The 12,361-nt window shown below is 43.5% G+C and overlaps 1 protein-coding gene across 1 annotated transcript; it reads right to left on the bottom strand.

Annotated features, from left to right (window-relative positions):
• Positions 1-2,095: 2,095 nt before the first annotated feature.
• Positions 2,096-12,065, bottom strand: NPTX2 (neuronal pentraxin 2). The gene is made up of 5 exons (XM_079320858.1): positions 11,525-12,065; positions 10,021-10,237; positions 6,639-6,883; positions 4,924-5,103; positions 2,096-3,758 (listed from the first exon to the last, which is right to left on the bottom strand). The coding sequence occupies exons 1-5, from the start codon at positions 11,969-11,971 to the stop codon at positions 3,531-3,533; spliced, it is 1,317 nt and encodes a 438-aa protein (XP_079176984.1). The 5' UTR covers positions 11,972-12,065; the 3' UTR covers positions 2,096-3,530.
• Positions 12,066-12,361: the final 296 nt, after the last annotated feature.

Here is a 12,361-nt window from a genome sequence, read left to right as displayed (position 1 = left end):
AAAGATTTCTGGAAAAATCCAACATCGCCCCCAGCCTGGTTCCCTGGCTACCAAGCCAGACCTTTAATTTCTGAAGAAATTTGGCAGTGCCTGACTCTCTCCATCAAAAAGGCACTTGCTGTGTCTTGCCTCATATTTCTAAGCAGCATCAAGGGGGCATCATGTGTGGTAGATGCCTCAGCCAGACCAGGGTCTGTTTTTAGGGTTTCTGCACTTCTAGAAGCATTCAGGGTGATGCAATAAAAGAAGGCTGATCTTGCCTCCCAACCTGGATAACTAAAATCTGCTGGATGAAGAATCTTTGCACAGAGTCAGGTGCCATTAACAAAGAAATAAATCCAACCCATAATTACAGCAGCATGGTTTTAGAACAACCATTCCCTGATTGAGAAAGTGCCAGCTTTAAATACCTAATACAACAAACAGCTTCACTGCTGACCTGCTTTTCACCTTTGGGAAAGGCCTGAGGGAAATCAGGTTTCTGAAATAAAACAGAATCAGCTTCTCCCTGGCAGTCCCATGTATTCACTCACTGGGGAAATGTGTGTAAAAATGGGGGTAGAGCTTTGCTGTCCACAGGGCATTTCTGAGACCTAAACCAGCAGTTCAGTGAGCAGGTGCAGCCCAGCCAAAAACCTGGATGCAGGAGCTGCTCTCCCCTGAGGCAGAGCTGATCCTCCTGCCCTCACCTGCAGACAGCAAACGTGCAGCTGGAGCTCCAAGCAAGCTCAAAACACAGGAGACTACATCTTCCAGTGGCCAGGCATATAAGCAAGCAACTTGTCTTTGAAGAAATGTATTTAAACACACCAAATGCTCAGCTTGCTGTCAGCCAGTGCAGGATGCACAGAGAGGATGGTGAGTACAGACTGAAGGTAACCCAGCCCAGCAGCCACCTGCAGACCTGGCCAGTTCCACCTCCCAGGCTGTTGGCATCACTCATCTTGTTTTTAGGAGTCCCAGCTCTATCTGGTTTTAAACAAAAACACATTTTCTAGAAGTTTGCACCACTGCATGTTCCAAATGCTGTCACTCAGCTCTCCATAAGTCATTACTTCTGTGCATTCAGAGCAGTTTGGGAACTGGAGGTTGTGTTGTCAGTTCCACACTCCATAACCAATGTAGATGCTGGAATGTGGTAATATTTACTCTTGTTTTGCCATCTGCTTATATATTCATTTAAGACATGTGACTTCCAGGATGTGGAGCAGCAGAATAACAGCCATGGCTCTCCACTTCCAAGATAAAGGTACAAAAACCAACACAATTTTCCTCTTAATAAAAAGGTACTATTGCACACAAAAATATGCATATGTGTATATACATAAATATGTATTAAAAATAATGAAAGAACCCTTTTTCAAAGGAATATATACCACTTACCTTTGGCTTTTACTAGAGTCCATGTCTAAAAAAACCCAACAAACCAAAACCTTCCTCCATCTGAGCTATTTAATGAGTAAAAGCCAAGTCCAGCCCCCACCATTAACACCTTCCCATGCAGGTGGGGCTCCTTACTAAAGGCTGAGTGTGTTTAAAGATCAACATGGCCAACAGGTGTGTAAAGAGCTCCCTTAAGCAGCACTGAACTCAAACACTGAGCTGGTGTTTAGAGCAGCAGACCCCACACCCACACGGGCTCCAGGACATTCAACAAAGTGCCCAAAACAATTTCACTGTTGCACCTTTTAAGAACTGAGTGAAATATGTGCAACACCAGAGTTTAGCTCCTCCAGCCTCCTTTGAAAAAAGCTGATAAATAAAGGAGGATTGGTTGGAGGGCTGATGCCTCTTCTGGGCACCAGCCCATGAGAGATGAGAATTTTGCACTTTTCCTCACCTCACAACACAGATTCTTTTGATAAGAAGTGAGTTTTGTGAGTTGTTTTTTCCTTAGGGCAGGGAAAGTACTATTGGAGGTTGGGGGTGAGTATTTTAAAGCCAGTCACAATGAGAACATTTGAGGCATTGAGGGAATAAAGAAAATTTTTACTAGAGTGTGTTTCTACCAGTCTAGAGAGACAGCAGGTGAACTCATAGAAGCTATGAAAGAGAATATTCAGTGTCTTGTGTGACTATAAAAGAATTAAGAGACTCATTTTACAGTGCATTTTAATTAAAAGTTCATTATAAGAATTTTCTTTTAAGAACAGCATACTACATATTCATGGAAATATGTAACTTTACCCTACAAATGGGACTGTCACCATATTATTCTTACAATTCAAACATATGAAAAATAAAATATGATATTTAGCTTTATAAAGTCCCCCTCCCCCCCACCTTTAAATTCTTTTTCTTTTAAATAACAAAAGTATTAACTCTTTCCCAGTACAGTGCATTTGCTATCTGCGAGCCACAAACCAAGTAGTCACATCAATGCCAAGGAAACAGCAACATTGTTTGCAAAATATTGAGAGAAAAATGATAAAAAAATATAGTAGTCAGCCCAGTGCTTACAGAAGAGACAGTCAACAAGAATTGAAAGAGCAGCACATTTTCATATTACATAGACCATTATAATAACATATAAACCAGTGCAGAAGACTTTTATGCTGGAAAAATAGATAGCAATTCTCAGCAAGCAGAAACTGAACTTTGGCACTTGCTCATAAAAAGGCCTTTCAAAGCAAAACAAAATGGAAATTCACTTAATCACAGCTTGTATATTTAAAAAAATAAAGACATTGACTGAAGCAAGAGAAACAATAGAGAAAAGTATACAAGCCAGGTCACTAGGAATTCAGTACATTCAGCCTACAGAAAATACAAATACAATCTTTCAGCCACCCACCTCTGCTGGGATCCTGGCTAGCAAAGGACAGGCTTTGGGACAGAACCTCTGCTTCACTGGAGCTGTGCTGATTAAACAGCCATTTCTTCAAATTGAACTGTACAGTGTTCAAAATGAACAGTACAATGTGTCTCCAATACATCACCTCTATCATAAAATAAGGATTTCTAATCTGCAAATTAAAAAGCAAAAGCCTTGCACTCAGACAGTGGCTGTTCTGCTCTACCCATAGTTGCACCATAACCACTGCAGTGTAAGGATTAAGTGGTTTTTTGGGTTTTTTTGTTTGTTTTTTTTTTTTTTTAAGGGCTAAAAAAGAATGGCTTCATTTCAAAGGGGAGACAGACTGGAAGGAAGGGCTCACATTTAGTCTGTTAATCCTGATGCTGTCAGCACTGCACATGATCAGGAACATGACAGTGAAGTGTGCACACTGTTCTCCCCCCTGCAGAAGAACTGATGATCTAAGCTCAGGCCCAACCAAAAGGCCAAAGCACATTTTTTGATCAGGCCAGAAGAAAGCAAGGGCTGCTCTAGCCAAAAAGTGCTCCTTTCACAGCCAGGCTCAATGCCCCAAACTAGCAGCTACCTTTGCACTGAGGCAGTTTACTCAGTATTTTTTTTATTATTCTTTCAAGGACTTAAGACTGGGGAAGGGTAAGGAGAAAAAAATAAGTGCTTTAGATTGCACAGATTGTCCTACTAAAGGGGGCACTTGGATGGGAAGTGATCACAGCTACAAGTCAAGCAGACGCTCCTCACAGGTCTCCACAGGCCACTTGGTGGCACCCCCAAACACATCCACGTTGTTATCCACCCAGGGGATGATGTTGCCAGGCATGTTGATAGAGCAGTTGGCAATATTCATGATGTCTTCAGCTTTTAAGACCCTGTCCCATATATTGAACTGGCTCATCTCCCCAACGAAGGCTTGTGTTGCATCAAATCTTCCTCCTACTGTGTCCTTTGGGCACATGAGAGTTAGGATTAGATAAAAAAAAGTTATTTTGGCATCTTCTTCTTCAAAAGTCCCTCCCCACCCAGGCCCACTGCTAGAGAGGTGCAGTTTGGTCACAGAGGTGAGTTTCTAGAAGGGCTACATTGAACAAGGCATTCAGTGACAAGCTCCAACTTGAATTGTGTCCAAATAACTGAGGGCAAACAGTGGTGACTGCAAAACACCACAAAAAAGCTGCACATAACCAACCTTGCCCTGGAGCAGCAGAGCAGGAAGGCAGCTTTAAACTTGGAGCTAATTTAAGAGCCACTGTGCAAGCTTAGCACAGGACAGCTCCAGCAGGAGCTGCAGAGATGTGTTAAGGTTACCCTGGAAGCTTTAGAGCCATAGATTAAATCATAACTGCCCAATTGTCTGCAGAGACTGTGAGATGGGATCTTTGGATCTAAATACCCAGGCTGTGTCTGCTTGTAGCAAATGAGTGATTCAAACTGCCACTGAACAAGCCTAGAAGTGTTTGCTTGCTCCACTCACTACCCAAGGACAGGAATCACTCATTTTTGGTGATCACACTGACATGGAACTCACAGCACAGGACAGAAGCCAGCACAGTGCAGGCAGAGATAAGGAAACCTGCCAGACACTCACTTGTGAGCTGGAGCATCTGCTCTGCAGTGTATTAAGATACTGAACTTCTTATTCTGTCATGGATAAGTATCTACTAAAATCAATATTCAAGCCAAAACTAATTTTTCATTGCTCTAACTGTGAACCTGGGAATCCTGAAGAAAGGCTATTTCCTGCTACTTGTCACAATATTTTCTTTACTTAGTAAATGTATAATATAGGTAGAGAAATAATGTGAAGAAAGGAGCCACAAAATTCTCATTACTTATGAGATCTTAATTAAAAAGGCAAGTTTCAAAGTCCTCTGGGGGTTTTTTCAATATTCTAAAAGGACTTATTCTTAACCCCAACATGAATATTCTGAATATTTAATAAGTGAAACAAATATACCAATGTGTGATTTCATTAAGTACTTGTTGCCTTGTTTCAGTCTGACACCATGCATTCAACAGGACCAAATGTTTAACAGAGAAATTCACAGCTCTCATTTGTTTGGGGAGTTTTGATTTTGTTGAAACCCTAGAACACCCTGTCATTCACTCACCTGTTCCTGGCCCAGGATCAGGACACCTCCAGGTTTAATTGGATGCCAAGGAGCTAGATTCTCCCCAGTGCCAAGCTTCTCTCCATCCTGAAAAGCTTCCCACATTCCATCTCTGGTTGTCCATGTTATGCAGATATGATGCCATTTTCCATCACTGATGAAAAGAGGGAGCTGAGCAACCTACAAAAAAAAAGAAAAAAAACCAGAATAATGCATGTGGCAACCCAAATCTAGCAGTTCAAGAGGAACAGCATTTACTCTGTCATCAAAAGCAAAAGCATTATAGAGGTAAGAGTTAGTCCACATCCTATTTTGTAGGATTCCATAGAATCATATAATGATTTAGGCTGGAATATCCCTCCAAGATCATTAATCCAGCACTGCCAAGGTCACATCCACACCTCCTATAAATACCTGCAGGGATTGTGACTCCACCTCTGCTCTGGGCAACCTGTTCAGTGCTTTGCAACTCTCTCAGTGAAGAAATTTCTCCTCTTATCCAATTAAAACTTCCCCTGGCACAACTTGTGGCCATCTCCTCTTTTTCTGTTACTTGGGAGAAGAGCCCAAGCCCCTGTGGGGGTTGTAATCCACATTAACCTGTGGCATTTGTTGTTTTAATCTCAGTGCTTAGTGAGATTCCATCCAGTGCTCACATTAAGTTCCTCTTAAAAATCTGGGGTTTGCCAGCATAATTGGCAGTAATAAGTCTGACAAATGGATCTGTCTGCTATCAGGAGAACTTGTGGGAACTGCTCCCTAAACTGCACAATAATGAGGAATTATGCTCCTTTAGGAGTTTGATCTGAAAACTTTCCCAGGTCAATATCAAGACACAAGTGCAGTGGGCTAAGGAGCAGTGGCCTCCCTGAGCAGAGTGGGTTGTGATGTGGAAGAAATAAAAACCTCACAGAATATTGATATGAAAGACATAATATTGAAGAGAAAAAAGTTATTGCTAAGGATAAGCAGACTCGAGTCTGCTTCTCTTCCACAAACCATTAAAAATAATTGGTTATTGATCTGGGAGGATGATTGGACTGTTAGAAGTCCATAATCAGCCACCACCTGAGCTGTGCAGCAAACACCTGATCCCTCAGAGAGCAGTGAGTTACCAGGACACCTAACTGAAGGTGGGGAGAAAGGAAGCATTTAAATACTCATTTAATGACAAGTCTCAATGTTTTCTTCAAGTTTGTCAGAAACCATCAATGGTCTGAAGCAGTAGTATCTAAAGTCTGAAAAAACTGTATTTAAACTGATATTCAGCCACTAAAGCATAACAAAACCAGGCCATTATGTGGCAAGTCTTTTGCTCTGTGTATCCTGCAAAATTCATTTAACATTTGTAACTTCTACAAGCAGAAAGCAGAAGAAATACTGTAACTGACTCAGATCTCACAATAGTGTGGCTACAAATTTTGCTTGTTTCATAAAACAAAAAAAACCAAGAAGCCAAGACCTGCTTGTAACTTCAGACAACACAAGTGTGTGCACATGTAATGTCAAGCTGCTTGGTCCCAACACACAAACATGTGAACAATTTAACTTCTGGTTGAAGTGCTTTAATGAATTTGCAATCAAGTGGACAACAGGCAAGCAGACAGCATCACCTCAAAGGCTTCTCTCAGAGGGAAGGAACCAAGGGCAAAGGTACCAAGGGGTCAAGGCTCTGTTCTGGTTATGATGACAACCAAGAGCTCATCAAGTCTCACCTTATCATTAATTAGCAGTTCAATTGGATTATTCCCCCATTCAATGAGGACAATTTCATTGGCCTGCCCAGGAACAGCATATGAGAAGGGAGTGCCAATGCCAGGAGAAGCACTTGACCTCAGCCACAAGCACACAGTGAAAGCATAGAGCTCTGGCAGGGTCTTCTTGATCTTCCCATACAGGTAGTTTGTGCGGAGAGGGAGGGAGACTTTGAACTCATCAGGAGACTTAAATGCACTGTTACCTGGAATCACATGGAGAAAAACATAAAAACCTTAACATTAAGCAAAAAAATGTATTGGTAATTCAGGCTAAGACAATTGATATTGAAAATCTTTGGCTTTAATCACTTTAGAGTGGTACAGGGGGGAAAAAATATATTGAAATAGTATTTACTGCATGTTGATTTTGCTGCACATAAAAATGCAAATAGATTTTATCCATATTGTGATAATTATTTAGTTTATTTCTGCACATTTAGAGCAAAACAATAGATGGTAGATAATCATCTTCATTGCCTAGTTTATGGCTGGAGGGCTCCCTATTTCAAACAATTCAAACTGGTTTACTGGCAGGAAAATGGATTCTCTGCTATGCTCATTATTAAAGCATCACAGTGTTTCACAATCAGGATTTCTTTCCCTACTCCTGCTACACAAACAGCACTCCTGTGTTCAGATCTCAGGCTACCAAACAGATTAACACATTTTGAGCAGCAAATTTGGAATATGACTACCTAGTCCAGAAAGCAGCTACATTCAATAAAACTGATTTCTGTGCCATCAACCAAACAGGACAAGATCTGAAGAGCTCAAAGTGATCCAAATTAAAAATGTAATATCAAGCTATGAACTATGGGAAGATTAGACACTAGATTTAATATAAAAGCAAAAATTATTATTTTCCTAAAAAAAATGATAAGAACCAGTGGGATATTCTGAGACATGCTTACAAAATTGAGAACCTTTAAGACCAGAACTTCCTGAAGTTGCAATACTCTATCATATACTTGATGTAGATGCTTGTAATTTTCTTGAAGTATTAAGAAATAAATCCCACATTGTGCCACAAATTGAACCCACAGTTCTCTAGTAATGTCATCCTCAACTTTTTAGCAGCCTGTTCTTCTGAATCTCACTCATTCCCTTTGCTCATATTCCTTAAACAAATTCAATCCCCTTGCCAACTTCACACTCCAGTCCCAATGAAAGCTGTTGTCACAAAAGGTTGCCACAATTCTCATATGTATTTTTTAAACCACTGGCATGCTCTCAGCTCTCAGAAGCAACTGAAGTGTTGTGGCTGCATTTTTCACAGAATGAGGGGGTGGGAGAAGAAAAAGCTTCTCTTTTGCTTGAATCTGTCTTGAGGAACCTTAGAGACCTGAAATGTTCTAAATGGTAAGCAAATAAAAAAACACCAAGGTCTTTGGTTGTAGCAACCTAATGGAGGTTTTTCCAACATTAAACCTACCTCACATAGGAAAAACAAGAACACATCCCATTAAAAGAGCAATTATTTCTTGGGCTAGATGGGCAAGAAATGTTGTTATTCCCTTCCAGAGATAGAGAAAATAGGTTTAGATGTAGTAATTATCTGTTTGTACCTCCAGCAAAGCTAGGAATCACACTAGAGTCCAGGCACTACTATTTTCAGGCTTATACCTCCTGCTTTTCCTATTGCATCACCTTCTGTCACTGGAGATAAGCAGTGAAGGAATTCACAGAAAACTTTGCACAACAGGTGCACAAGTTTTAAACACTTCTGGTCCATTGGTAACTAAAACACCTGTCAAAATTACAGATAAATTCCAATGTTTATACTGTCACTTCATAAAGTTATTTATTTTTTTTTAAACTCTATTTAATCTCAGGACAATGAGGAACTTATGACTCTCTAGTTAGATGTAGGGAAGAAATGCTAAACAATACTGCATCTTAAATAAAAGCACAGCAGAAATACTATTTTTAAATGAGGCCAGATCAAATACTGTCTGCACTTAAAAAAAAGATTCTTTCATCATTATTACCCTCACTTTGATTTGGCAGAGGAAGTAGAATAGCTAAGCTGTACAGTAATAGAGAGCAAATTACACAAGTAAAAGAAAGGCTGTATCTTGGTTTCTGTCCCAAATTCTTCACTTCCCTAGAGACTTAAGACAGCCCTCACTCCCCACACAAAAAATAAAGGTGGGAACAGGTTATTTTTAGCTTAACTGAATTACACATTCTTGCTCTCCCACCACTCTCTCTTTCTGATATGAGTCACATCTTTCAGAGACAAGGACTATCTATACTTGACTCATAAGACATTAACAGGCCACTAATTCTCTGTAACTTTAGTTGCAGGCCAGGCTTGATCTTGGCTCTCAGGAAATACCAAAGGACAGAGCCAGCAGAAAATCCTCATCTTCCTTCCCTTTTCCCCTCCTTCACCCTTTTCAGGTGAAAGAATAGATACAGTATTATACACATGGGTCCATTAGGCTGCATTTCTAAATTCATGAGTTATGCATGTTTGTACCATTTGGAAAGCATGTCCATTAAACTGCTTTTAAGCAGAGAGTTATTCACCTTGGAAAATCATTTAAGGATTGGGCAGTGATATTTATTGCAACTCCAGCCCTATACAGTCCATTCTGTACCTGTACACATCAATACAGAAAGAGTTCTGTGCTTTAGGTCACTTCCAAAACCATTTGTAATTCAAATAAAAGGAATTCTACTCAAGGAGAGAGATCTCAGTAATAATTAAGCCAACAATCAGAATGAATGACTAGGATTACGAGAGTGTCCCCCAGTGGACCATGTGTAATCTACTGTAAATTCTGAAGGCTGTAAACTTAGAATTGAGCATAATTCAACTATCTGCAGTTACCCAAAGTCATGACCAATAAAAAAAGTAAAGGTCACCATCAATACTTCCAAAGCAGCAAGAAACAAAGTATAAAATACCATTCATTACATCAAAGGTAGTTGTGCTAATTAAATTTAGCCCATATGACTCTCAGTCCAAATAAAGGCAGCTCTACTCAGATATATGCTTGACATTATGTAGCTATTTACACCCATGCCATACTTATTCCTATCTCCACTTGCCTCCTTATAGATCTTTCCATCCCACAAACACTAAGAGCTTCATCCTAGCCACCCACACATGCCAAATTAAGAGACAGGAAGCCAAAGCCAGGCAACTGCCTGTCAAGCAAGAAGTGTGAGATAAAAGCAAAAGGAGAATCCAAGTACTTGAACTGTCACCTACTATTTAGTCCAGTACCTTAATGCCATTCCCTCAAGGCCCACATTTAGTCTATTGCTCTGGAAGGAAGGAGTAAACAAAATTAACCCGGATGAGGGAAGCATTTCTACTCTGAGCAATTACCTTTCTCTAACTCAGACACTCTTTCCAGCAAGGCATTCAAGGCTGTCTCTGTCTTCTGCCGGTGGGCTGAGGTCTCGTTGTGGAGCAGGGATTTCTCATCCTCCAGCTCGGCCACTTTGCTGAGCAGCTGCCGCTCCAGGTCCCCCAGGCGCCGCTGCAGCATCTCCCGCAGCTCAGCGGGCAGCGCCGCGGACGAAACGTTGGCTCGGAGCTGGTGCTTGGGGCAAAGCAGAAAGGGACAAACACTGTCACTGCTGAAACAAACTGTGAAATGCAGAGTTTGCTCCTTTGTAAAGTCGCGGAGCTCTCCAGCAAGTACAGAATGGTATTGCTTTTGAGCATTTGTCATGCTCAGTGCTGTTATCAGCACTGTAGCTAAACGGGTCCTGAAACAAAAGGCGCTTTATTGTTAGAGGCTTTCACCGCTTTATACAAAGGAGTTTTCATACATTTAATTCAATAAAAGGGAGCAGGTCCGATGCACTTCTATTAGTATGTATACATGTGGCATATCGCTCAATTTTTGCTTTACTTACTATCAGTGACATGGCTAACGTAAGTAAACAGAAAAACTATCACTTCATTTTAGATTAAAAATTAAGCTACTTTGAAAGCAGATTTACCAAAGATGCTCTTTGGATCAATCTAAGTATTAGGCAGTGAAAGTATTCTTATTCAATTAGAAAAAAGAAGCACCTCACACTCTCAAATAACACTGGTACCTTTAAAGGTACTAAAAAACAACATTTCCACCTACCATGCTACTCTAGTGGAGTTTCTCTTCTACAGCGCTAAAAAGAATGCTTCAGAAAGACAGCAGTAGTAATAAAAGGATGTGACACTAACAGCTCGCTCAGAACAGCCTTTCAGAAGTTAGTCGCCATCCTCACATCAGCACCGAGTGCAGGACAGCAGGAGCACACGTGTGAAAAGCAGAACAGCAGCACAAATCCTGTGAGAATCCTCTCTACAAAACATTTGCGTGAGCGGCACTCGAACCACGGGCACTGTCCACAGGCTCGCGGAAATTATTTAGCGGTGTGCTTGGACCAAATCCCCCTTCTGCTCGGAGGTACAGAGAATCGGGGCTTTTTATTCTGTGTCAGCCCTGAGTACATCATCTTGTTCACCATCTGCCCAGCACAATCTCCTCATTACCACCGCTCTGCTCAGCACCATATGCCGAGGTCTTACTGCCCAAGACGTCAGCTCTGTACCTCAAACCACATGAAGTCACATCCCCAGAAAGAGAGATTTGCGCATTATTAATACAGAAATTAAGCTGCTGACAAGCAGGGAAACCATAATCTCCCCCCAGGCAGTGGGAGAACACATTCAAGAGCAGCCCCTCAGGGTTTTTACCATTAAAGAGAGGGGATAAACAACCGAGAGAACACGACCCGCTGGCCGCGGGGCTGGGCCAGTTTGGATCCATCTCCACACGGATTTAGGGCATCACCCCGAGCGCCCGCTAGACGTGACCGGGCTCGGCTGCCGGCCCTACCTCCAGGCTCTCCAGCCGGTCCTTGAGGGTCTGCATGGTGCGGCTCAGCTGCTCGATGACCAGCGCCGGGTCACGGGGCAGGTCGCCCATCGTGTCCTTGCCCTTGCCCACCTCGTTCTTCCACGCCCCGGTCTTGCCGTCGGCGCCCTCGCAGCGGCTGAGCTTGCCGGTGAGCTCCCGGATGGCCTCCCGCTGGCTCCCGATGGTCTCCTTCTGCTGCAGGACGGTCTCCCGCAGCTGCAGCACCGTGGCTTTCAGCTCCTCCTCGGGGGGCAGCGCGCCGCCCTGCATGGGCACGGGGGGCAGCGGGCAGCCCGCGCCGGCGGCGTCCAGCGGCAGCGAGGTGCAAACGAAGCGGCTGCCCGGAGGGCTCTCCTGCTCCCCGGCCGGCGACCCCCGCCCGCCCGCGGCTACGGCGAGCAGGAGCCCGGCGGCCACGAGCAGCATGCCGGCTGGCGAGCGGAGCGCCGCCGAGCCCGGTGCCAGGAGCGGGTCCCGCCGCCCTGTCCCGTCCGCCCCGTCCCGCTCCCCTCACGCCGCTCCCACGCCCGCTGCCCGCCGTGCATTTTATAGGCAGCGAGGGCGCGGGGGGCGGGGCCCGGCTCGCACCGCGTGCGCTGGTTGGCTGCGGGCTGTGCTGACGTAACAGAGGGCGGGGCCGAGTGGGCGCGGGGTCGGGAGCGCTCCGGGACCGGGTCCGGGATCAGCATCGGCACCGGGATCAGGATCAGGATCGGCACCGGGATCAGGATCAGCATCAGCACCGGGATCAGGATCAGCATCGGCACCGGGATCAGGATCAGGATCGGCACCGGCACCGGGATCAGGATCAGGATC

This window comes from Erithacus rubecula (genome assembly GCF_903797595.1).
Source record: "Erithacus rubecula genome assembly, chromosome: 17".
Classification (NCBI taxonomy): domain Eukaryota; kingdom Metazoa; phylum Chordata; class Aves; order Passeriformes; family Muscicapidae; genus Erithacus; species Erithacus rubecula.
Note: the sequence above shows the minus strand (reverse complement) of the source record. Positions and strands in the feature narration are given on the sequence as shown.